This window comes from Excalfactoria chinensis, chromosome 9, assembly GCF_039878825.1.
Source record: "Excalfactoria chinensis isolate bCotChi1 chromosome 9, bCotChi1.hap2, whole genome shotgun sequence".
Lineage (NCBI taxonomy): Eukaryota > Metazoa > Chordata > Aves > Galliformes > Phasianidae > Excalfactoria > Excalfactoria chinensis.
The window spans coordinates 5,796,473-5,822,274 of record NC_092833.1 but is presented as its reverse complement, the minus strand read 5'-3'; the positions used below and the strand labels follow the sequence as shown (position 1 = coordinate 5,822,274).

At 40.8% G+C, this 25,802-nt stretch overlaps 1 protein-coding gene across 2 annotated transcripts; it reads right to left on the bottom strand.

Moving 5' to 3' along the window:
• Nucleotides 1-101: 101 nt before the first annotated feature.
• On the bottom strand, nucleotides 102-25,802 carry RHBDD1 (rhomboid domain containing 1). 2 transcript variants are annotated; one of them, XM_072344434.1, is made up of 7 exons: nucleotides 25,731-25,802; nucleotides 20,616-21,131; nucleotides 18,885-19,017; nucleotides 13,207-13,295; nucleotides 12,330-12,389; nucleotides 9,657-9,776; nucleotides 102-2,224 (listed from the first exon to the last, which is right to left on the bottom strand). In XM_072344434.1, the coding sequence occupies exons 2-7, from the start codon at nucleotides 21,046-21,048 to the stop codon at nucleotides 2,106-2,108; spliced, it is 954 nt and encodes a 317-aa protein (XP_072200535.1). In that variant the 5' UTR covers nucleotides 21,049-21,131; nucleotides 25,731-25,802; the 3' UTR covers nucleotides 102-2,105. The 2 variants fall into 2 exon arrangements, with proteins under 2 accessions (XP_072200535.1, XP_072200536.1); XM_072344435.1 differs by lacking the exon at nucleotides 25,731-25,802 and adding an exon at nucleotides 25,014-25,683 and having other exon boundaries at nucleotides 108-2,224.

Here is a 25,802-nt window from a genome sequence, read left to right as displayed (position 1 = left end):
CCCCCTCAGCATCACCATTCTTCATTCCTAACAATATTCTGGCAGCTCTGTTGGAAATATATGCTTTAATTAGTGTAATGAGAAACAGACACTATGAAATATAAAAAAACCAACAACTTTATTTCAATTTTTATATGAAAACATGAAAACAGCTGAAGAAGTATTAGCACTGAGAGGTTTTCTTCAGAATTTAATGGCAAATGTTCAACAAAATGTAAGTAGGAGGAACTCCCTGCGTTACTCACGTGGCTGCAATCACGTTCTTCATCTTGGTTTTTGTTTTACTTCTTCCAACTAAGTAGTGAAGTGCAGGGTTTCAATTAAAATAATAGTTAGACAGCGCCCTGCACAAGCATTTGACCAGTGCATTAAGTTTTGTCTGAGGAAACAATCCTCCGACTTCCTCCTTTACACATCATTGCACACTCAGCAACACGTGCAAACTTTGTGCATTTTTTGACATTTAACTACATATCAGAAATCCAGCCTACTGTACAGGATGAGCATCTGCTGCTTTATTCTGCAGCAGCTGAACATACTGAGAAACAAGCAAGGCACACACATATCAGGGACAGAAAAACAAGACCAAGGTCACAATAATTCACCATCATTTATCCTTTCTTTTAGAAACTGACAGAAAACACTGTGCAAAATATCAACAGCGTTCTTATTTCATCTGAACAATTACATCCAGCCACACTGCATTCATGCCTTTTGGCTCTCAGACCCTTGAACCTCATATCCGGCATAACAGTGTGCCACTGCTGGGAGTACAGCCAGGAATGGGTAGGAAGGTGAAAGAGAATGGCACGTTAGTGCGAGAACAGCTTATGTGTTTTGCAGCAAATATAAACTTCCCCTGCATACATTAATAGCAGGAGGGATTCTCTATTTAAACCACATAATCACATTTTTTCCCCTTTTTGCACTGTTTTACACTCAATCTGTAACTTCATAGAGAGGCAGCCTTCATATAGCACAGGTTGGTGATCACATCTCTGAAAAGAAATCATTAAATCGCTCATCCTTGCACCGCCTTAAGTGAGTGCGAAAGAGTTTCAAACAATTCTGTGCCAGAAGACAAAGATCAAATCATTTTTGTTCAGTCACACCTCCTCGGGCCTGAAAATAGTTATAGGAGTAACTTTCAGAAGAATTTTTCCCCCCATAAGCAAGAAAAATGAGTCTAGGCAATGAATGGCTTTTCAGAATGATATGCCAAAAAAAAACGCTCCAGGTTTGTTGGGTTAACATCACTGAACAGGCAGATTCGCCACCAGCAGGACAGTGAATGGACAACTGTGCACAGGGACAACTGAGCTCCCAGGTCTGCTGTCAGCTGCTCTGGAAATGCTTTCTAGCAAATTAAGACTTCCAAGTTAACTGTATTAAGGCAAGGCTGCAAACTACTGCCACTGCTCACTGGACCTCAAATGAGAAATACATAGAGTTGAACAGCTGAATTTCTATTGCTCTATAAACAGCATATGCATAATGTAATACAATATAATTTCCAAACATTCTTAAAAAGGAAGACAGGTATGCCTAAAAAGTAGAAGTTAACAACTAAATCTATTCTCTGTTTGGCCTATGCGTCTTCCTTTCCATGAGAAGTCTAAGCCTGGACCCGTGTGATCCAGCTGTTGTCCTCACAGCTGTCTTTCCAAGTGACAATTCATGGCCCAATCCCAGAATAGTTGTTCATCTCATACCAAAAACATACAGAAAAGAATTGCATAGTTTTAAAGTTACATTTTAAAAGGGTTTATTGGGTTTTGTGCTTTTTTTTTCCCCTCTGTGATGGATGAAGAAAACCTGTTGTCTGAGAATACCAACCAGGAGACACACAAGTTCAGAGAAAAAAGTTGGGTAGAAAACAGTTCTCTTTCATCTTTAAGATGCATCAAAACGGAGTGACAAAGATCACATTTTGATTCCCAGCTCATTTTTATCCAATTTTGAGCCTAAGCTCACAAAAATCTTACACAGTTTTGCAAATAGCAGTAAAAAAACAAAAGAAAACAAAGAAACCCAAATAAATAAATTTGGGAATATTTTGGTAATTCTGAACATCACTTTACGGTTTACATCAACGCCTGCCATCGTCATTGCCTCCAAAACCTACGAAGCCTCTGCCTTCGCATTTCCTCTTCTGAATGCTGCTCAGGGGGGAACCAAAACCCATAAGGTCGCCGCTCATTGTTGTATGCTGCTCCACCAAAATCTGAAAGACAGGGAGAAACAACTGTTACTTTGTTCTGTAATTTGAAAGAAATATGCACATGTACCCTGCAATGCAACACATCACAACACAAAGGAAACGAGGCGTTGAATGTTTCCAATTCCAGTGGTTTCGGGACTATCCATTTCCAACAAGTGCTCTTAGAACTCCGAGATGGAAAACAACAGCAAGAACACCCCCACACCCAGAAGTCCAGTGTGTATTAACTTGGGACTACGTGTTTCTTACTATCTCCACTTCATGCAGTAAGCTCCAGATTGTTAAATATTTAGACATCCTCACCAGCCACTTCTGGCAAAACAAGCTTGGGTATTTGCTTATAACAGCAGTCCAACATGCTGACCCATACCAGATCTGTATTCAGTTGGCAGCAAGCAGCTTTGGAAAGAAACTACACTTGGCACATCAGCTAGAGAGAACTGTAAGTTAAAGTGAGCAGAAATATCTCACCAAGGCTGAAGGAAGGCTCTCTGCCCTGGCACTGCAAGAGAAAACAAAGCAAAGCAACGGCTCCAAATTCACATTAAGTTACAGAGCAAAGAGAAGATTAAAAGGTTGAGGTTACACACAACCTCAACCAATGGGCCTTGGGAAACAAAAGTGAGAAACCATTCTCTGAGCTCACGCACAGTGTTCGGGATAAACAAATTAGCCTTAAAGATTATTTTTTAAATTCATTAATACACAGGAAATTAATTTAATGCATATTTCAGTATTTCATCTTCAGTTTGTCCCTCTGCTTTAACTACCAGAGACAAACCCAAAATAAACCTAAGCTGGTACTTTGTGTCTGGAAAGGGACAAATGTCACAGGATCTCCCCGGACCTTACCATCACTTACCAGAGATTCTCCATAGCAGAACAGCAAGCCATGGACATCCATCAAATTTAAGTGAGGAACAAATGCTACCTTGTTTTGAATGCATTTCAACGTCTTAATACTGTGACAACTATAAATATAGATGTGTGGCAGCAAGTGCAGACGGGTATCAGAAAATAACTATCAGAGTTCTACACAAAACTAACGTGCATCGGAAGCCCTACAGCTCAGCACAGATCCCATCACTGGTCGGTTCTGTTTCTCACTTTAAATCCAAGAGTAATCTCATTGTCTACAACAAATCAGTTCACTTGACGTGCAGCATGAGCTGAATGGGTTTCATGAATCAAAAAGCTTCAGCTGAACTTTGTATTCATTCACTACATTTATTTCCCCTCATTTTACTGCCTTAAACGTAGAACTCGTGTTTGAAAACAAAACCACGTGGTTGTTTAATGTGTCCTACTGAGCACAAACTGAGATTTTCCTATAGAGAACCTGCAGTCAGGTTGTACCTCACAGTACAGTTCTGGCAGAGCTCCCCAATATCTGCTCAGTTCATTAAACATAAGGAGCTCCAATAACCACTCGAAACGGGACAAGATCTTATAACAAGGATGCAAAATGCTCCTTTATCCACTGACAAGAGTAGTAACTATTTCAAGATCTCATGAGAAGATATTTTTGTACATCAAACAACAAGCTGATGAGCGGAGTTGTTTCAGTGGGTCTTAAAATAGGAACATAAACACGTAACTGCATATATTTAGATTACCCCATTACCAAAATAGTTCTGCCACCTTTTTTAATTACAACAGAAATGTTAACGAAGTAACATCCTTACCTAACCAAAATATTTATAGGCCGTGTTGTTCAGCAATGGTAATTAGGTCACAACTGCACAACAAGAGAATGTAATCTTTCTGACACATCAGCAAAAAACTTCAAGAGAAATGGGCTTTAAGGCTGCATTTACTGTATTTCAAAAGCAGCTGTAACAGCAGAGAGACAAAACAAAGGATGCAGCACAGAAAGCAGAGCACAGCACGAAGCCTTTGCACACCAGATCTTATAATTAATTTCACTGTGAACAAGAGCTGTCTTCTGTGTGTGTGAACTTTTGTTGCTCAGGTTTACAGAGGGTCAACAATAGAATAGAACGACTTGTAATTGCAACTAGTCTGACTAAACCTGTATTATTGTAAAACAGATAACGCTTTGGTAAACATTTTCATTTATTATGAAATACATACTGAAGTTTGGCTAGTAAAAGAACTGCTCTACACTTAGAAGCCCAGGACTTTCAGGACATAAAGATGAGAAGAGCTCATACACCTGCCCTGCTCTGCATGGCCACACTTCAGGCACTGCGATATGAGGACATAAAGCTATTATCAGAGAGAATCCAGAGGAGGGCTGCAAAGGCAGAGAAGGGTCTGGAGGGCAAGAGGTGTGAGGAGCAGCTGAGGTCCCTTGGCTTACTCAGCCCAGAGCAGAGGAGCTGAGGGGAGCCCTGATGGCAGGAGCAGAAGGACAGCACTGAGCCCGAGGGAACAGCATGGAGCTGTGCTGTGGAGGGCCAGGTGGGATCAGGGAGAGGTTCTGCAGCGCAGGGCAGTGGGCTCAGCCCTGAGCTGCCAGAGTTTGAGAAGCGTTAGGACACTGCTCTCAGAGACAGGGCTTGGGTGGTGCTGAGTGGAGCTGCGGTCAGACTTGAGGATCCTTGTGGATCCCTTCTGAATTGCGGTAGTCTACAATTCTGCAATCCTAATTTACACTTCTACAAGGCTTAAGGATCACTGTATCTGCCTTACTTTTGCTTTCCTGTGACTGAGATTTGTGCAAGTAAGAAAGGAAGAACTTGCTGAGGAACTGCAAGGTTTATGGGAAGCATGGTTACTGCAGGCTATTTTCTCTGAATACGTCAGTGAACAGGAAGATTGAATATGAAAGACAAAGATGTTCTGTACGCTGCTGCACATTGACAACAGCAGGGAGTGTTTGTGCAATTACTGTACGTGTACAATTATAGATACTTGGGTTTTTTAATGCAATGTACAGACTCCCAATAGAAAAAAAAAGTTATTATAGAAGAGATGCAAACCAGAACACAGTCTTATGACTGTAAGGACAGAGCCAGGGTTTTGGCCAACAAGACAACAGGAGATTTATGCATTCCACAAAACTACTAGAAAATAGTTATTTATGTAGTCAGACAGCAGGAAAAGATTGAGAGCTTTTTTGAGATGGTCCCAACAAACAAAGTGCAAGTTATACTCCGTCTGTGGAATCAATCCAGTGATAAAACATCAAGAGTTAATAAAATAGTAAATTAGTGGGTAATTCCAAGATTAGGATTATTCACTGATCTTAGTCTGGAGAAGCTCTTAGTGGGAAACTAGGTTCGTTCATGTGCTCAAGGAATTCAATATACTTAAAATCTTGTTTGGGGGAAAAAAAACACTTTGTTTTTCTTCTAGTGCATTTCTGCATGCCTAACAAAGAAACAAAAACAAAGAAACTCTAAACAATATCTTTTTCCCAACGCCAAGACCAAGAATGCCAGGCAGATGGATGGAAACACCAATGACGACTGAAGCCACTCCGCAGTAACTCCCACTTTCTCCAGGGTGGAAGAAAGCACTTTTATGTAGCCCCCACACAGCTTCTTCTAATTACGTCCACAGCTGTTGAGCAGAAGGGCCTGTTCTCCAGCAAGGTGACCCTGCCAAACCCACTGTGGAAGGAACATTTCTTCCTCTACAAATAAGTTCAAGTTACTAAAGGGAAACAAGTCCAGAGACCACTGAAGACTGTAAAAAAAAGCTCGCATTTGTATCACTGAGACTTGGATCAAAACACCAAGAACAGACCATCTCCATATGTAGATCCAGCTCTTAGAATAGAAGTAGCATGAATGCAAGGAAAACATTACCAGCCACAAAGGCTTAACTTCTTCTTTATTAAAATGTTTTCTTGCTATTTTCATTGTCAGTTGAAACCTGTGTGAAAAAAAGGATCCAAAAGAAAGCTGCGCTGGTGGTACCTTCAAAGATATTCTCATATACTTCAGAAGTCAGGGAAAAGAAACAGTATTCTGTATGCTTTTTAGCATGAAGATCTACATTGATACTTTGTGTCCTAAGCAATATACATTTCAAGCGCAAACACAATTAATGGTTACTTCGACTGTCATATGATCAAATCTTTTGTAGCATTAATCAGCACCTGGGAACTACCCCGTCACAGTCAACTTGTTGCCTAAAGACCAAAGGAAGTCGGCCACACAAGGCAGCGTTTCCAAAAATACCAGCTACAGCACCAAGTGTTTGATGGAAGGAACAAAGGATGTGCTGCACCGCGAGTGTCGTCATCCCCAGACGTCAAACACTGCAATTAGTAACCTTAACACAGCGCTACAGACAGGGCAAATTAGAGAGAAGCGAGCAATACCCGCTGCCTGGAAATCTGCCCCAGCAGAGCGCTGGTGGTCAGGAACGCGGACCACAGGGACAGTTCCAGGAAGCTGCTTAGAAAGCTATTTTAGAAGCAGTGTTACTCAGGAGAACTTTCCACCCAGAACACATTGCTGGACCAAACATCACCTAAAAATAACAGTAAAAAAAGAGAAGTTGGACTTAAAGAATCAAGACAGCAATCTGAGCACGGGTCTTTTGAAACGTGTTTCAGTCTGGTATCGTGCACTGCACACTTGAGCATAGAATTTATTGTAAGACATTTCTACAGAAGGCCATCGGTCAAATGCGATGACTAGCAGTCCTACAGTAGCAAATAGAATGGAGTTATACAGCATTTCTGTTTCATAATTCTTGCACTCTTCAATGGATTTAGCACATTTCATTGGGTACTATTGAAAAGCACAGTCTCAACACAAGGAAACTGAAATAGGAAATTCAGAGAACTGGCCAGCCAGGTGCCTACACATTTCATACCCACATTGCAGATGTACCTCAGGTTAGCCTGTGCTGGGCCACAAACTTCTTCTTAATATAAATTAGAATAAAAGAAATGCACATCTAGAAATTTGCACTGTAACATATAAGAGGACAATCTACATTTATAGGCATTTCACTTTAACCACAGAACACAAAGACCATCACCCACACGTTTATAAACTTAAGAGGAAAACTCACTCCTTTGTGCAGAGACACGAGTCTGCAAGGGATTCTTAACATTCTTGAGACTGAAAACCACAAACTTGGAAGTTCAGCTCACAAAAACAACCCAGCGCCCACCACCACAAAAATGCAAACCCACATCCCACACCAATCAAGATATTCTTCCAAGCAGAATATAAAGGAAACAACAGAGCAGAGATGGGACATACTGGGGTGACATTAAAGGCAGCTGCTCATATGAGGATTAAAGCAGAACAGAAAGCCATACATTCTAGCTCTATACTAAGACCATGCAGTTCAGTTACAGAACAAGCAGAAACGCTGTACCTTCACACTGGGTTTAGGTAACTCATGCATGGGATTATATAAAAATAACTGAGACTGAACTTGATGCACATCTTATTACAAATTAGTTTGCAGTTGTGGACAACAAGTGATAGGAGGACATTCTGGGCTGTGTCACAGATGGCTTCTCTAGCCTGGCAGGATACTAACACAGCAATTTGATACAGCACATCTACGTTCCAAATCTAATGGTACATCCTGTGGACTAAAAACCTCGTAAATGCATTTGTCCAACTAAGGAAAAAATCACCACTATACTTTTCTCAGCCAAGCTACAGAGCAACTGTGATGGTTTAAATGTCACAGCTGGAAAAGTGGATGAATCATAGGAGAGCACCCTGAATTTTGGTTCTGGTACCTGTGTTTACATCCATTAACGTGTCTGCTTCAAATTATTTCATGTAATTTTTAGTCACGTTAAGTACCTGTTTCATCATCCATATAATTACAGGCTACAGCGAACATCACACAAACATCTTCTGTTGAAAGGGCAGCGCTCACTGCAGCTAATTACTTTCATACTGACACGGAAGAATACTCTATTTGCTCATTAGCACAAAAAATTTCCTCTCACCCTTTGAGTCGCTCTAACGCAGGTATGATCAATTAGGAACTCTGCGTTACTTCATTTTAGAAATAAGACCCGTGCGTGATGTAGATGAACATTAAGCAACTGTTTTATGAAGTAGTTTAAAAACTGAGCTCTCAGACCTTTTCCAAACTGAATCAGCAAGAAGAAAAAAGCAGCGCAAAGCTAAAGCACTGCTCTAAACATCTGAAAGCAACATCTGTAGGAACGTCACTGCACCAAACACCACACAGTGCGATACATTTTCCCTGTATCTGTGAGGACCAAAAGCTCTAACCAGCACTGAAAACAAACACGACCACAGACATCAGAAATGCTGCTGTCTCAAACTCCATAGTTAAACCTGTGACTCGGCACACCAGCTACCCAGCAGTGAGACACGCTCAGCTAGAGATGCTATCTTAATTCCTTCTCAGGTTTCAAAGAGCATCCTCCAAATAAAGATACATTTCCTCTTATAGTGGAAAATACAAATGTCCAAATGCACCATGGAACTCCAAAAACACAAACAGAAAGAACACTCACCTACAGTAACGTACATGATTTAAAGGCTAAGAAGAAAGGTGTTGGTGATCCACACTGATGCATGAAAGATGCTAACTAATCAATTACTTATATTACCAATTTTGTCCTTGTTATCACAAACTGCCTTCATTCTATGGCAGTGAAAATATCATCACTTTCTTTCACTGTAAGATCATCTCCTACATGCATATCCCTTCCACAGTGAGTTCAGAATTTGACATCTTTGTATACTTGAGAAACCAATACAACCTTACAGCTTTTCCTTCCGAGGTGTGACTTAAGGCTTCAAAACGAGTGCCAACTGTTTTAGGGCTACATTCAAACTGCCCTTCATCCCCAGCCATTATGTACGGTATATTTCCTTCACATCTGTTTTCATAAGCTGAGAAGTATATCCCAAGATTTTCTTTCTTGACCTCGTTTGGATTACAGAAATAAAAATATATCTCCATTAATATATTTGCTATCAATTCAACTGATAAACTGCAAATAAAACAAACAGCATTTTTATTCCTAAATTACATTTTCTCCCCCCATCTTTCAGCTAGATCTTGTATGAGCTTTCTTCGGGGTGAAAGAGGTCAAGAAATTGCTACATTGCTTCCTGGATGCATGTGAAAAACAAAATCAGCAGAAGTTTAAACACCAGCAGCATCAATGTTTCTCTGTTCTACTGCTTCATTTTACAGTTGAGAATGAGACGTAGTTTGTTTGTTTTTGGCACAGCAACTTTGTTTACTTAAGGTCTGTTTGTTATAAAAGCATTTCTTCTCCTGTAGTAGCAGCAATTAACAATAAGCAATTCCTAACACACGCAGTTACACGAAGAACAACACTGCATCCTCACGTTGTGCTCTCTGAAAATTCCACCTGGAAATGACCACATTTCTGAGATGTCCGAATCCTGAACATGAAGAGTGAACAGCACAGCCTTCCCGTTCCTTCCACCTCAACACGAACCATGACCTGAAAGATGACACGTAATGAAATCCTTACCTCTTTCATTCAGACTGTTTAGCACTGCCCTTTCAAACTGCTCTTCTTCAGTGAGCCCGCCTGTATAGGCATCATAGTTCCTTGGTGTTCTGTACTGATCATCTGGATATCTGTAATACTCTGTGAAGTGAAAACAAAGAAAACGATCAGCTGCTACACAGTAAGAGAGGATGAAAGCAGATGTTATCTTTACATTGTCTTTCTTCCACAAATCAGTTTAATTTGGAAAAGAAAAAAAATATGGTTAGGAGTCAGGAGAACTGAAGTGAGAAAAACAGTAACCACGAAAATATAGCAAGGATCCCCAGCTTTATAGCACTGTTACAGATGTCACAGCATTGCCATCTTTTCAAGTTTCAAATAAATGGGAAGACAGTTTTCATCAGCTCCTTTAAAATGAAAAAATGTAAGGGAAGCTCCCAAGATGTAACAGGCAGTACTGGGCCTTCAGTCACCCAACGGCAACAAGACAACCAGATGGCCTGCAGGCTTTTCCATGTGTGCCTCACCTCACAGCAATGTTTCTGCATGAAACAACAGCACACCACCTCCTACTATCTTCAGATCAGTAGCATCAGTAATAGTCACGTATTATCTCACTAGTTGCAGATTCCATGCAGAACTTCTGTAAGGAAGACTAACAAGCACAGACCACAAACCGAGATGTAATTGATTTCATACACACGTGTGTGCACATGGTTTGATATGAACGCGTGCACTTTACAGGTGGACACACAAAAAATGCAATCCTGCCCTTTTGGGAACAGACAACAACTGACACTGTGAGGATCTTCAGAAAAGCTCAGCAAAGATTTGGTATTGCCCTCCTGCAACCTGAACTTCTGCCATTTCTCAATTACCTGCCATTCATCTGCTTAGAAAATGCCGAACATGTATTTGTAAATCTCTATATTAGCCATATTTTTAACACGCTTGAAAAGCCTTTCGGTCACAGTGGCTATATTTAAGAGACGATTCTGCAGAGAAACATAAAACCAACTGCAGGATACCACTTAGTTGACACAGATACACATTTTGGATGCAGTCTTTATTCCTCTTATTCCCCTCTACATTATATGTTAATCTGAATGAATGTCTTCTCAGTTACACATTTGTTTTCTGCAGGCTTCAAAACTGCCTGCATGAAGACTATAAAAATCCTGGTTTTATCTGATTAAAAAAAAAAAGGATGTCATCTTTTAAGTTTACCATAAAATGTGGTAGAAGTGATGCTGTGCGCTGCCCTCGAGTTGTAAGTGCTGACAAAGCTGTAACCTTCTGCTTTATGATGAGAAACAATTCGGTAACATCGACACGTTCAAGGTGTTCCTATTAATCACAATAAGTATCCTAATATTTTATTCATGAACTGCCTTTGGAGAAAACCTAATTCAGTCACCAATTACTGTGTTAAAATTACAGTTGAAATATTTTTTCCTTCTAAAGCTGTTTCCTCGTACTGTTTCATGAATCCACGCTGGTTATCTATTTCTTTCTTATTTTAATTGATATTTGAAGTCAGGCAGCAATAACTCAGCAACACCAAAAAGTGAACAATTAATCAAGGTTGTACTGTATACACGTGGTGAACCTGCAGCACTACAGAGAGCTTTCCTAATTCACTGATGGCCACACATATTACTCTATCAGACAACAAGCAAAAGGTGAACTCTTCCTCTAAGACTCCTGTGAATAGGATGAAAGATAATTATGAAGAATATACATAAGGAAAAAAAAAGTCTATATATAAAAAATGCGTGTGTTTTACAATTACAATTCAGTTGACAAAAGAGAATTTATTAGAAAAAAAAGTTATGTCTAAAGCCAAGCTTGGAAGATGGGATAATTCATGTTAACCTTGCTCCTTTATCTCCCTTCCATGCACACCAGCTCAAAGCAGCACCGTTTTGATTGCTCTGGGGACTGCTCAAGCCATACAAGAACCAGACTTCCTCTTTGTCAGTGCCCTACAACTTCTGCTCAGCTGCAAGGTAATGTTCTACACTACATGAAATACTGCTGCTGGTTAGGAAGAGCTAGAAAAGAAGTACAGGACAGTTCAGGATCTGTTCCTGTTCCCCAGAGTTGTCTTTAACAGCCACTCCCACCGCGAGCAGTTGGGTGTCTGTACAATGGCTGCCATAGATTAGAGAATTTAAATGTCAAGTGCAAGTTCTTATCTTCATTAGCAAATTAAATTGCCTTTTCCAATATAAACCATTCAATTTTCATACAGCCTGCTATGCTGGCTTCCTGAAGGTCTGGTCATTACGAACACAGAGCACAGCAATGCAGCTGAACAAAAAACTGTAAAAACTGCCTAAGAATGCCAGCTGGAAGCCAGTAGTTCACGCACCCTACATCTCCTACGTGAACATCTTATCTTGTTGCACAACATTCATTTCCTTCTATTTTTTTATTGGTCTTTAGGTCAAACAATACATCTTTAATTTGGGAACTGGATTACTAAAAACCCTGGCTGTGTACACTTCTAAGTTACAACAACCTTTGCCACTATTTGCAAGGAAAGTACACTAGGATATTTGGTTAGGAATTACAGATCAAATACTTCTGAAATACTCATGGGCAAAATTCTCCATTTGGTCAGCAAAAATTACATTCATATTTGTAAAACCAAAATAAGTTTTTAGGTAAGTGGGTGAGAACGTTTACCTGAATAGCCTGAGTAGTAGCTTCTTGGCCTGTCGTGGTCTGTGAGTGAAGAAAAGCCACCTAGAAATAAGAATAACACACGTACAATTAGAATGAAGTAATGAGTTGCCCTACCCGTTAGGTAACAGGCAGGTACTGTGACAACCAAGCCTAGCACACAGTTTCTAGCAGGTCTCAGACTTCTAAGTAAAACCCTGAAGTTTAAAGGCATGCTCATATAACAATTAGCACAGCTATAGTTAAAAATAGATGTTAGTATATAAACACATTGAAAGTTTTCACTTTCTAAAGCTGTTTCTACAACACAAAAACCTTCATCAGTTCAGCACCGCAGAACTTGGAATCTTGTACCAATTTCCTAAGCATCCCTCAACTTCTACCTAAATTTAAACATTTCCACATGAACCAATACAAGCAACAGAAACCCAACATGGAAAGATACCATGTTTGACATATTTCTATTGCTTCACACTCCATTTAAAGTGGGATTTTGGTTGACATCTCATACGGAGCACTTTACCTCAAATACATAGCTTTAAAAGAGTGGTAAAAACATACTTCTTGAAGCAAAAGCATCACACCTGAAAGCTGCCTTTAATATGGATGAGTAAAACAAGAAGGTGAGCTTTTCTTCTGCAATCAGTTTAACAGTCACTCTATTTTCAGTTCCCTGAAAATCTCCTGGAGCCGCACAAACGTCTGCAATGGTATGCAAGATGTACGTCTGCAATGGTATGCAAGATGTACGTCTGCAATTGTATGCAAGATGTACGTCTGCAATTGTATGCAAGATGTACGTCTGCAATGGTATGCAAGATGTACTAACTTTTCAGAGCCCCAGCGTCTGATGCAGATTTTACAAACCAAAGCAGGCTACCTGCACAGGCTTCCATGATCTTCTTCAGAGGGCCCATTGTGTACATCAGTCCAACAAGAATCCCTGCCAGATGGCCAGCAAAAGAAGTCCTATGGGAAAAGAATAAAATCTCATGAGCAATAGAAAGGCAGACTTCTTTGGTAGGAATCCTGAAGAGAAGTGCAAATACTGTAACCCAGAAAGTCCGTAAGTGACCGAGCATAGAAAAGTGACAAGGACACAGGGTAATGCAAATGCTTATTACTTTCTGATCTGACCTAGTCAATCTATTTTCTAATATTAGTGTTAATTAATCCATTGAATCCAGATGTGCAGTTTACAGAAGTCCAACGTACAGAACTCCTTACCCAAATTAATTTCCTCATTCCATGATGTCTAATAACAGCGTGCATGATCAGATTGAACTGAGCAACTATCAATTTGAACTGAAGTGTCGTGTTTCCTTTCCTTCTTCATAAATGTCTTAAAACCAGTGTGTATACAAGTTGCAGACAAGCATGCAACATATCTTGAAGAAGCGGGAAGCTAACAGGAGAGATCACCTCAATTAGTTGTGTAAAGGACAGAACACTGATTCCCTACAAGCATTTCAAGTGAAGTCTTCAAGGCAGAAAACTCATTTTAATCTGTAAAACTGAGACCCACAGAATTACACTGAAATGTCCCAGTAGGAGCTACCAAAACTAACTACAGTTTCAAATGAAAGCATAAGTACAGCATCATATCTCTGTACTATCAGTTCAATCCTACCATGAAATGGAAGCCCTGTCCCTGGAGATATCCAAGGCCTGGCCACACCAGGCTCAGAGCACCTGATGCAGCTGTAGGTGTCCCCATTCACTGCAGGAGGGTGGACTAGATGGTCTTCAAGGGTCTCTCCCAACTCATATTATTCTACGAACCCTAAAAGCAGCCCTGTTGCAACATTCGTACCACAGTGCACTGCAAACTAAAAGAACAGCTGAGAGAGGCTGGAAGAGTCACAAGAGACAACACAATAATTTATAGCAGCCTTGACACAGTGGCAGAAAAGGACAGGATAGGATACAGTAAAGACAAGTAAGGAGTTCTGAATGTATCACAGAAATTGTCAGCTATACAAACCGAGCCCGGTGCAGGCAGTGAGTCAGATGGTAAAGCACAGATCAAAGGGCCACTACAAGAAAGACAAGTATTCTACTGCAAATGTACGGAAGCACCGTCTGAAAGTAAAACAAAGTCACCTTTCACTCTCCTCAGCTGGAAATTAAACTTCTGCAGACTGAACAAAAAGAACAATAACAGGAAATAAAACGCTAACAGGAAACAAATGCAGCAGCCATAGACATAGAAACAAAGGAAGAAAAACTCCAGCAAGATCCCCTTGCCTCCACTGCCAGCCCTTCAATGAGGTCTGGGAAGGGGTGCATCCTGGCTCCATCCCTTCCAGTCAATCAGGTACATTGCGTGCACCTAAGCTCCCCTGGGTTGGCCCTGCCTGCCCACCAGGTGCTCAATCACTGCTTCAAGCTGTGACTCAGCATTTCAGCTACAAGTAGATTGCCTTTTTAAGAAATCTGCATCATGGATTTCCTGCCTACAAGTTTTATCTGCTGACACTGAAGTTAACGACAAAACTGTAACTGTTTTCACAAGGCAGAACTATATGCACAGTGTGGAATTAAATGCCATCTTGGCTGAAAGGCACAAATACAACCTATTAAAAGCACAGAAGTTGCAGGAAGGTGTTCTCCAAACACACTCCTTTCGCTCTCATATCAAGCTCAGGAAATCGAGGGTACTCCTATTTTCTACTTTTTGAATAAAGAATGTAACTTAGATATATTATCAGCCATAAAGCAGCCTCCGCTGTCACATGATTCCAAAAGAGGATCTTCACTTTGTTCCCAAGAATAGTAACACATTGGCTTCAAAGTCTGTTTTTATAAGTTGACTTATTATACTGTTGGACAAAAACACTCTCCTGATTGCAGGAGCACGACAAACCATTGCCTTTTCTCCTGCTGGTTCAGAAAAACTGACAGATTTATTTTGTTTGTGCTACAACTTCATTTTGTATAAAGACAAACCGAAATCTGAATGGGAGCAAAAATGGGGTTTTTGGCTTTTTAAATCGCATTTTTTTCCCCCTCTAAATGTCAACAAGCTTTTTCAATATTAACTAATGTTCTCTTTGATATAAAGAAATTCAAATGAGGCCTCATTTAATTTTTGTTACAAAATGCGGATCTCCCCAGAGATATTACTTAAACCATTCACTTCATACTAATGATGATTATGCAATACGTCTAAATGCCATTTCCTGAAGAAATCTGCCATCAAGTTGATGTGCACTTTACTCAAGAAAAATCTTCCAAACAGAATTAATTACAGTCCTTCACTTGGCTGTGCAGTCTCCATGAAAATCAGTATCACTGAAATGAAAACCATATGACAACATTTACTCCTCAGCTATCCAGTTCTGACACAACGCTTACAAGCCTCTCACAATATTATCTTTTAACATGAATACAGTCCCAGTGCTCTTATGCAGAATCCAAGTCATCTCCTCACTGCTGGCACATTTATCCTGACCGGTTTCCATCCTGTGGCATCACTCACCTGACAGAGCACATGAAAGAAGAACAAGGAAGCCTGTATCACTTCACTGCTGTAATTTCCTCCTAACAGCAAACCTGAAAGACTGGTAGGAATTATCACTCATGCACAGAACAAGGCCACTTATTTAGCATCAATGGCATGTCCTTAGCTTAGCCACTGCTGCAGTCTTCTGTGACAGGAACTTGTTTTCATGCATCTCCTACTGTATACATTTGCTCAGCAAGCAAATAAGTAATGGGACATACTACAGAAATCTACACCAACCTGATTTTGAAACAAATAGCGGATATTTTTAGATAATGGGATGAATTGTTATTAGTTGAAATGATTATTTATTTCAAATTAACCCTAGTGTGTAGTCACACGTGAATTTGTAGCCTCTGCTTCAAAATTTCATCTTGCTGTAGTGGTTTAACCCAGCGTGTTGCTCAGCACCTCACAGGTGTTCACTCACTCCAGCCCTTCCCAGTGGGATGGGGAAGTGAATCGGGGGAAAAAAACAAAGTAGAACTCACAAGCTGATATAAAACTATTTACTGAAACAGAGAAAAGGAAAAGGAAAGTAGTTATGACTATATATGTACATATGAATGTATACAAGTGATGCACAAGTTAATTGCTCACCATCTCCTGACTGATGTCCAGCTAGTGTCATGGTTTTGCTGCCACCTGAGCAGCTGAGGAGAGCAAGAGATGAACTCCCACCTCCTCCCAGACTCCTTCCACTTGATGTCATGTGGTATGGAATATCCCTTTGGCCAGCTCAAGTCAGCTGTCCTAATTCCATTCCCTCCCAGATCCTTGGGCCCTTCACTGTGAATGGCCTTGGATTAGCAGGCAACTATAAATAAGACTTTGTTATCAACTTTGTTTTTCTCCTAGAACCAAAACCAGAACATCATACCAGACACCGAACTAAACAATTCCATCCCAGACGAAACTAAGACACTTGCTTAGAAATAAAGGCACACAGTCAATCTATCAGTGCTAATCAAACTACCTGAATGCAAATTAGATCAAATTAACTCACTGAATAAGTCAAAGTCAGCTTGTTTCACACACCCATGTACAGGACAATACTGCTGCTGCTTTGACTGGGAACTGGGAATCGGTTACTAACTTTGTAATACAGAGAAACGTAAGAGACATTTGACAAAACAAAATGTTAGAGCATGGTTTTCACACCATGTAACATCATCCCTGACAAACTTCTTGTGCTTTTTTGTGTGCATGTGTGGTTTTGTGTAAATATGTATATTCTAGTATTTTCAAATATACAAAGGTTTTATTTGTTTCTTTTTAAAGGAGAGCTCAGCAATTTTATTATGTTGGTTTCCTCTAACTGTGATTTGCTTTGAAGGTGTGTTCCTGCAGATCCTTGACCTCATTAGAAAGGAAGCAACTAATACTCACAGTTGATCCATTGTACATTACGATTCTGTTTTCAGTTGTCAGCTGTGAATATGTATGACAGTGATCAGCGCCTCTGCCACAGAATGTAGACTCACTCCTGTGCTCCTGTTCTCCAGGTGAGCATGTTCTCAGTTTGCAAGGTCATCTCTTTTTCTGTTTTATATTACCAACTCTACAAGCACCTTAACTTGCCAAAGATAAGTCTATTAAATTGGCTCAGTCCAACATTTACTTAGAAACAGCTACAGAAACATAGAACAGAACTAAAGGTTAGAACTAATGTAGTCAATTTGTAACTAAGAAATTTATATTTTCTGAATTACAACAGCTGTCACAGATCTGGAAGGAAAAAAAAGTTTTGAACAGGCTCTGTATTACTTCTCAACACCCTGTGATAAATCATTCCGCTAAGGGTTGCACAAACTTACCTTGTGTCTGATGGGACAGAACCCTGCACCAGTTACTGACCTCTTATTATTCAGAGCAAAATGTCACACCCCGATCTATAAAGGAACACCATTTAATCAGGCACCTCAAAAATTGTAACGTGCCTTGAGCATGCAGATGAGGATGTAACAGCACTGCCCTGAGAGCCAATTACTGTGGTTCGTTCCAAGGCAGTTGCCAGTTACTAATTAAACGTACCATGTTCTGAGACATTAATTTCTGTAGCCTGCTCCTTGATTTCTATGGCCTCTGTTAATACTTAAGTGCTGTGAAATTGCCTTAGGTTTCAGAATTGAATGTAATTAGGGGTTGCTTAGCCAAGGCAGCAGCCTCAGCTTCCATACAAATTATGAAGACATTCTTAACATTATTTGTATATCTTATATTTACTTTCTACCTCCAGAATAGGTCTGCAGTAACACAACTGGAAAAAAAAATAACAAACCCAATAATAACATCCAACCACCAACCTCGTGATTCTTCCTCTACCAATTAGGTACGCGATATGCTCATGCTTTTGCTTCAGATAATTTCCACTATTTTTTCCACTATTCTTTAATAGTAACAAATATTATTAAATGTATCAGGTAAAAACTACCTAATGCTAAAACAACATTTTGTTTATCAGAAGAATGAAATGAATACATCAACATTTCCGAGCTTACACTTGTGTTAACATCATGTGAGTGATCACAGCTGACAATTCAAATTGCATTTGAAAAGATATGCTCCACTGTTATTTGTCTTTTAACTTGGGATTCCTTGTTTCAGTCAGTCAGGCAGTAAACGACAAAGCAATATAAACACTGCTTAAAATAAGTAATATTTGAATTTTCATTCTGGTCTAGGAAACATTCTACCTGCCACATCAGAGCATCTGATGATTAGTATGTCAGCCTTGCTCCTCTCTTTAATCTCTCTGAAAAGCAGCAAATTGTTTATGAATTGCAATTTGGCAGTTAGTAAATTTGGTGGGTTTCTTTCATATACATTCTCCAATATTGCTGACAGTTACAATTTATAACACGTTATATAAGGAAACAGATGATTTGCAACTACAACTCCAGAAATCCACTGCAAATGAAGGAAAAATTGCACTGCCATCGCTGAGCACAAAGGAAAAGTAAGGGAGGGGTCCTTACGCCCCACAGACATTTCAAACTACCTCAGGTAACCCAAATCTCACCTACCGACTTGGAAGTACTACATGCACTTACCCTGGGGAAATGAAATGAATGGCCACCAGCTCCACCCAACAAGCATACTTGCTGGATATCCGCAATCCAAGGACACTGCTGACGCTTCCTGGATTGTAATGGTTGTTAAGAACTTTCAAAGCAAACAAGACTCCTGCAAAGAAGAATAAAATAACATGAGCAGAGAAGCACTTGTGCCCAAACAATAGAGAAATTATTATGATGATTTAATTGCTGAAATGACAGCTATTGAAACTGGAACATCATGCAGTTGCACAGCACCAGAAAGCAATACTGTTGCATGTCGGAACAACAGCTCTGTTTTTGGTTTTGTTGTTTTTCAGGAATACTTTTCAGCCACTTAAAGATTGAAATTACGTATTTGTGTAACGTAGCCAATTCAAAGCTCCTTTTAAAATACAACTATTTATTGTAGCTATTCAAGTAAACCAAATACAACAAGATGTAAATGGGAGTTCTATTTGTAATAAGGGACGAACTTAATGAACTCAAAACGTTCAGTGAGCTGAGAAAAGCCACGACTGAAAACAAGACAAATGCATTTGTGAAGCTCGGCAGTACGCTCAAAAAGTCTGAGTTAATGGAAAAATCATCTTACATAGACTCCAGAATCACTTGCTTCTGCAAAAAAAAATGAGATAAACCACCTTTAATCACAGTAATTTATTTCTAATTGATTGCAACTGTTTTATCATGCAAATAAAGCCAATATGACAGAATGAATTCACATTACTTATCAGAACATCCAAAAAAGGTTATGAAACTCTCAGGAGAAAATGCAATCACTTGGAAAAAAAAATAAAAAATAAGGAAAAGTAAAATACTTAAATATGGAAAAGGCAGTCGAGTTGGACATGAATAAAGATATACTAAATCTAAACACAAGACAAAGGTTTCCCCCTCTTCTAACACCATGGGGAACACAAGACAGCAAAACTCCTTTCTCTATCTAGTGAGGTAAGCATTCTTATTTTAGGATAGTACAGACAAAAGTTCCTTTGAACATACGTATGCTCACATTTATTGCTGCTGACAGACATTATTCAGAAACTACACATTTACTTGAGAGCAGAAATATTTGATAGCAGCACATAGTTCAGGAGTGTTCCCGTATCCAATCCTCCCTTGGCCCACCAGAATATCCTATGTACAGCTTCAAGTTTTATTATTACTTTTGAGGTCTAGCAGCCTACTGGAAGGGCCTAGGCCCGCTGTACCATCAGGTTCCTGCAATGGGAAAAAGGGCCTGGTCCATTTCATCCAGTTGCAAAATAAGGAAATAAATTCAGGCATCCTAAAACTCTTACGAGATGAAAAATGAATGGGTCATAAATACGTATCCAATCTGGCTCCTAAAGAAATAGTTATTGCCAGGAAAATACTCATTTCTTCTTTAACATCTGTTCCACATATATGACACTTGCTCTGACTGAAATTACATACGTTGAAGGTCACAGTGAGAATGCTGAAGGTTTAGAAAGATCAACTACAGACACTAAGCCTGTCAGAGCTACTTCAATTGACTGCCTGAACAGAGCACGCACACACAGGCTGCTGCTCACAAGAACTCAACACACAAGGAGAACATGCTTTAAATTTCAGAAATGATTACTTCAGTGACATAATGTACACAGATGCACCCAGATGTACACCTGTCCATTTACTGCATTCAACAAACATCATATATTATCCATAATTATTTATTTTCGCATTTAAATTGGACCAACTTACCCGAGAAGCCTACAGCACAACTCATTTCATATGAAGGATCGTCCAGAATCTTCACAAGCATGAATTCCAGCAGCACGTAGACAATTCCAGTCAGCACTGAAAATACTGCAATTATGTATGCAAACCACATACTCCCAAGTTTCCTTTCCAACATTATTCCCTTCCAAAGCATGGAAATCATGTTATAATATAAATGCCAGTCATCAACGTGGTGGACAGGTGAAAGCAGTAGACGCTGCCAGTCCTGTCTGTAGAAAGCTTCCCTCACACTGATACATGATTCATGCAGCGGCCTCAGGGGATTCAGAAAGAAGAAAGTATTCAGTACAAGCACTGCGAGGGTAACAGAAGGAATGTTCTGAAGTCCTACTTGAGAAATCTGGTAAAGCAGCAAAAGCAATCCGGCACTGGCTCTTCCTTGTCTTCGTTGCATTATCGCTTCTCACTCGAGGAAACGTGAAGTTCACTCTGCTTCTGCTCTTGTTCAGATCCAACACCACACACGTTTTGGAAACACTGAAAGAAAAACACAACTGCATTATAATACATGTATTATTGTGTTCTCAGGCTCAATGATCTCTTAAAACAGTAACAAAACAAACAAACAAAAAAACCCAGCAAATTCTTCAAGCTAAACAATTGAAATGAGAAGAAAAGACAATGTTAAACTGGTCTATACATGTTAACTGGTCTAAGACAAACAAGAAAAGAAAGGACTTATATGGATAATGCAGACAGGCATCACAAGAAGCAGGAGTCTGCATCCTCCCTCCCTCGGCCCTGGACAGACTCTGTTATGTACAGTTCCTGAGTGCTCTACACACCTTCTCAATATCCTGACTCACAGTTATTACATTTTCAGGCACAAACCCTTTGAAAAACAAGACACCTGGGTAGAGCCTTGGCTCTCAGGCCTCTCACCTTTGCTATATGGATTGCTTTCAGGATTCTTTTCCCAACTTCTACTTATACTCAGTACAAGCAGAGAATGAAAACTCCAAGTTACTGTTTCAATGAGTAAGAAACACAGCTAAGGGCTTCTCCATGCAAGCTTTGGAAATGGCTCCTGCTTCTATAGATTAAAAGTAAAATTTTAGTTTCAAAGCTTGCAGTGGGGAAAATATTATAGGAGGAAAGCACATGTTAGAACAGTATAAACAAACTGAAAACTACATCAACATCTCTTCTCTGTTTTATTTATGGCAGATAAAGACACAGGACAATAACAAGGAGCTCTAAAGTTGTAGATCTTGCTACAACGACAAACTGAGAAAGCACTCCAGGGTAACTTCTGCAGGTCCGCAGAGGTGGGAGGCACCTGCACAGGTAGAACACGGCACAAAGTGACACAGAGACGGCAGAGTGGATACCTTCATCAGGACAACAGCTCAAGGTGCAAAGTTTAACATTCCACATGATGCCTATGGGGATTCACTAGATCCCGCATTCCTACAGACAGCATCTCTCTGCAAGCAGTTTTCATTGAGTATTCACAGTACTGCTAATAAATCGATGGCACTGCAGCAAAGTAAGCCAACACACAGGAAAGTCAGGGAAAACACCTCTGAACTGCGCGAGCCTGCAAGAGCAAATGGAGCTACCAAACCTGCAGTGGGCAGAGCAGAAGAAAAGCCCACCTACAGCCCAGCCTCTCATCAGCAAAAGCAGCAGACACCACTATGGCAGTTCACAGTGGGCAATAAGTGGCACTAAACAACTGATCAAATCAAATTTACGATGCCGTAATCTCTGGATTTCTCGTTCAATTGCATTTATGCTCAGCACAGCACTTGAGGAAGAACCCGCTCGCATTTTCAAAGCGAATGTAGTAGAACAGAACACAAATAAACTCATCTGCTGCAATGAAAGGAAATTCACAGCATTTTTGCTGTGTTCTAAGCTTGGTTTGAGAGGCAGCAGCAGAAACCTGCTCCATTCCAGGCCCCTGAATGCAGAACTCAGCCGTGCTGGGACCTTTAGGGAACAGATTCTAATCCTCCTGATGTAAGTACACAGCGGAGGTAAGAGCTCCTACAACACAAAATGATTGTTGTAAATGATAATCAGCAGTGTCAGACTTGGTCTGTTTTGTGTTTGTTTTTTAATGTCAAGATTATATTCCAAAGAAGTAACTGAAACTTTTGCTAATATTTAAGTAACGTCACCTTCCACAACACACCACGTTGCAATGTTGGTATCAGCACTTCCAAATATTCTTATATCCATGTGCCCAAACCTCTGACTTTTCTTTTTTGCCACTGACGCAGCTACATTTTTCCCCACCACAAAACAGCTGACGAGAACTGCTCGAATTTAAAAGCCAACCCAATTTAAACACAGGCTACGTGGAAACCCCAGCTTCTTGCCATACCACAATGTTCAGATTGCCAAATAGTACATAGTCTCACTTCTTAAAGCTTTCCCTATCTACTGACAGTCTTTCTTTTCCAGTTTTAATACTTGTAACATACACACTCCAAGGAAAAACAACCAGCACGCAGCACCATAACCATGTAGAGTGGGATGGCTTTGCACCACGACTGCAGTAACACTATGTACTGTAAATCCTTCCTACTACTGGGAGCAAACAGAAGTGGGTGCCAAAAACACTTCACGTGGTTGATTATAAATGACAAATTTATAAAGAAAAACAAATTAGTTATTTAGTTAAAGTAATTTCACTTTCAGCTCTCTGAACATTCTGAGAACAGCCTCTACTCTGTTCACTAGAGGTCTAACAAGACTTCAAACAATGAAGCATTTATTCTTCTGTTTTTTGAACTAAGCCACCCACTTCCCAACGCACACATTTCCAGCAGGGCCTGCAGCAGCACTTTGTGTTGCTCCTCGGCTGCCACGTGTCCGCATTTTTGTCACCTACTCAAGATAAAGGTCTGACAGAAACATTCTCAGAATCCTTCGGTTTGGTGCTGACCAAGAGCAAAGCATGTAACTTCTGTTTTTACTGTGACAAACTCCCTGGCTGGCCTGACAGCCATAAAATACAATGAGTTCAGATTACTGAAAAGTCATGCCATTAAGTAAATATTTTCATCATTTGGTTTCATCAAATGAAACATAGCCGTCTTTTCCTACTACAGCTACAGTTTGAAGTTGAAGATTCTCCTTAAACCACCTCTAAAAGCTCACTCTAAAACTGATTCACATTGATGTGAAACAACACCCAGCCCATCGCCCTGCTCCTCAACACCCGTGCTACAAGGTAAGCCCAGATATTACAGACAGGACAAACGCTTCTCATTTCCACTGAGGGAAAGCACAGCTGTCATTACCTGCGTTGCACATCCTGCTCTTTGGAGTCAGGTCAAATCAAAAACAAAAAACCAAGACCACACCACTAGAAACACGTAAAGGATGAAAAGGGCGAACATCTGATCCTGAGCATAAACTGTTTCAGACTGCAGATAAAGCTCAGCAGACACCCACTATTCATCTATGAAGACACAAACTCAGTACAAAGAATTATATCCAAGAAAGAACAAAACAGAAACTGCGATTTTAAAGCAAAAGGAGTTCTACACAGGAATCATCAGCTAAACGCCCTTACTATTGGCCTGAAACTATTGGCCTGAAACTATTGGCTTGAAACTTTAAGGGAGACCAAGGAAGGCAGAAGCAACAAAGCAAGAACAAATAAACGCAAGAAAAAGCACAAAGATTTTAAACACAGCGAACCACCCTGCTTTTATTTAATACATACGCAAGGAAGAGGTCAGACGCAGCTGTCAGTTACAACAAGCTTTGAAACATTCAATACAATGACATTACCAAGATCCACTATTTCCTCCTCTGGAGACAAAGCTCACATCACTTCTCACAGTGCAATATGAATCAGCTCCCCGGGTGGAACAACCTAATGTTCTTATTACGGCCTTTGTGCAGGTGTATCTATATGTACAGAGAAAGGCATTTATCCACACACACTCTTTTCATGGGTGCAGAATATTCTAGTCAGGACGAATGCTTCAGGCTTACCATCAGAAAGAGTCATTTTGGCTCACATAAATTCATATAATAGGAATTATGCTACAATTGTAGCAAAGCACAGACAGAAACAGAAACGTTCATGGATCTGCCTGTCAGGTTACCTGTCAGGTTACCTTTTAGTATCTCTCCTTAGAAACCAAGTTCACTGGAAATTGATCAATTCCGTGTTTTCCTTCACTGGAAAAAAACTCTGTTCCAAATTCACTCGGGAGCCACGTGACAGACACGTGCTGCTGCTGGTTTCATCACTTAGAAACGCTAAAAGCAGCATCGAGAGCATTTCCCCGTATTCCTCAATTTATGTGCCACGTGTTGTCAAACAGATAAAGCATTTCTGATCGAGCACAAGCAGTTCAGCAGATAATCCCTGTGAAACTGCGCACTCCTCACCTGCACGGCCACAAGGGACAGCCTGCCCTGCACACAGCTCGCCGTGGGAAGCCAAAGCCACCTGACAGCACAGCACAGCACAGCACAGCACAGCACAGCACAGCACAGCACAGCACAGCACAGCACAGCACAGCAGCCAAGTGCAGCCCGTGAGCACGTTCGGTGCTGACTGCTGGCACCGCCTCAGGCCTCTCTGCACCAAGCGAGTGCGCTGCACTCATCCTGCGAGCATCAGAATCGCACTGCCCGCCGACACCAACGCTTGTCAGCGCCTTGCCTTTCACACAGATAACCGGCAGGCTGTTACTTTTCCTGACCATCTTATCGCTTTAAGGGGAAAAAAAAAGAAACGAAAAAAAAAAAAAAAAGTGACTGCGGTTCTAGTAAAAACAACAACAAACAACAGTAATTTGTATAAATTTAGCCAAGATCCAGGGACTCAACTGCCGCGGCAGCCCGGGCTGCAGGGGGAACCCGGCGGAACGGAAGGGGCGGGGGGGACGGCCGACGATGGCAAACAGCCAGGCGGGCCCCGTGTGGCGGGGTGCCAACGCCGACCGCTCCTCACGGCTGGAGGAGGAGGAGGAAGCAGAGGAGGCAGAACAGGAGGCAGAGCAACAGGCCGAGCCCTTCCCGGGGCAGCCGGACACATCCGACACCACACAGCGGCGCGGCCGCCCCCTCCCCCCGTGCCGCCCCGCCCCGCCCCGCACTCACATTCTCTGCGCAGCGGCGGCCCCACTCCCGGCGCCGCACCACGTGACGCGGGGTCCGGTCCGCGGATTCGAG

Coding starts and splice junctions, on each gene's coding strand:
- RHBDD1 (XM_072344434.1), bottom strand. CDS start 21,048: ATGCAACGAAGACAAGGAAGAGCCAGTGCCGGATTGCTTTTGCTGCTT. Junction 13,296..18,884: donor ATTCATTTCATTTCCCCAGG/GTAAGTGCATGT, acceptor CTTTTCCCATAG/GACTTCTTTTGCTGGCCATC. Junction 12,390..13,206: donor GATCATGGAAGCCTGTGCAG/GTAGCCTGCTTT, acceptor TCTTATTTCTAG/GTGGCTTTTCTTCACTCACA.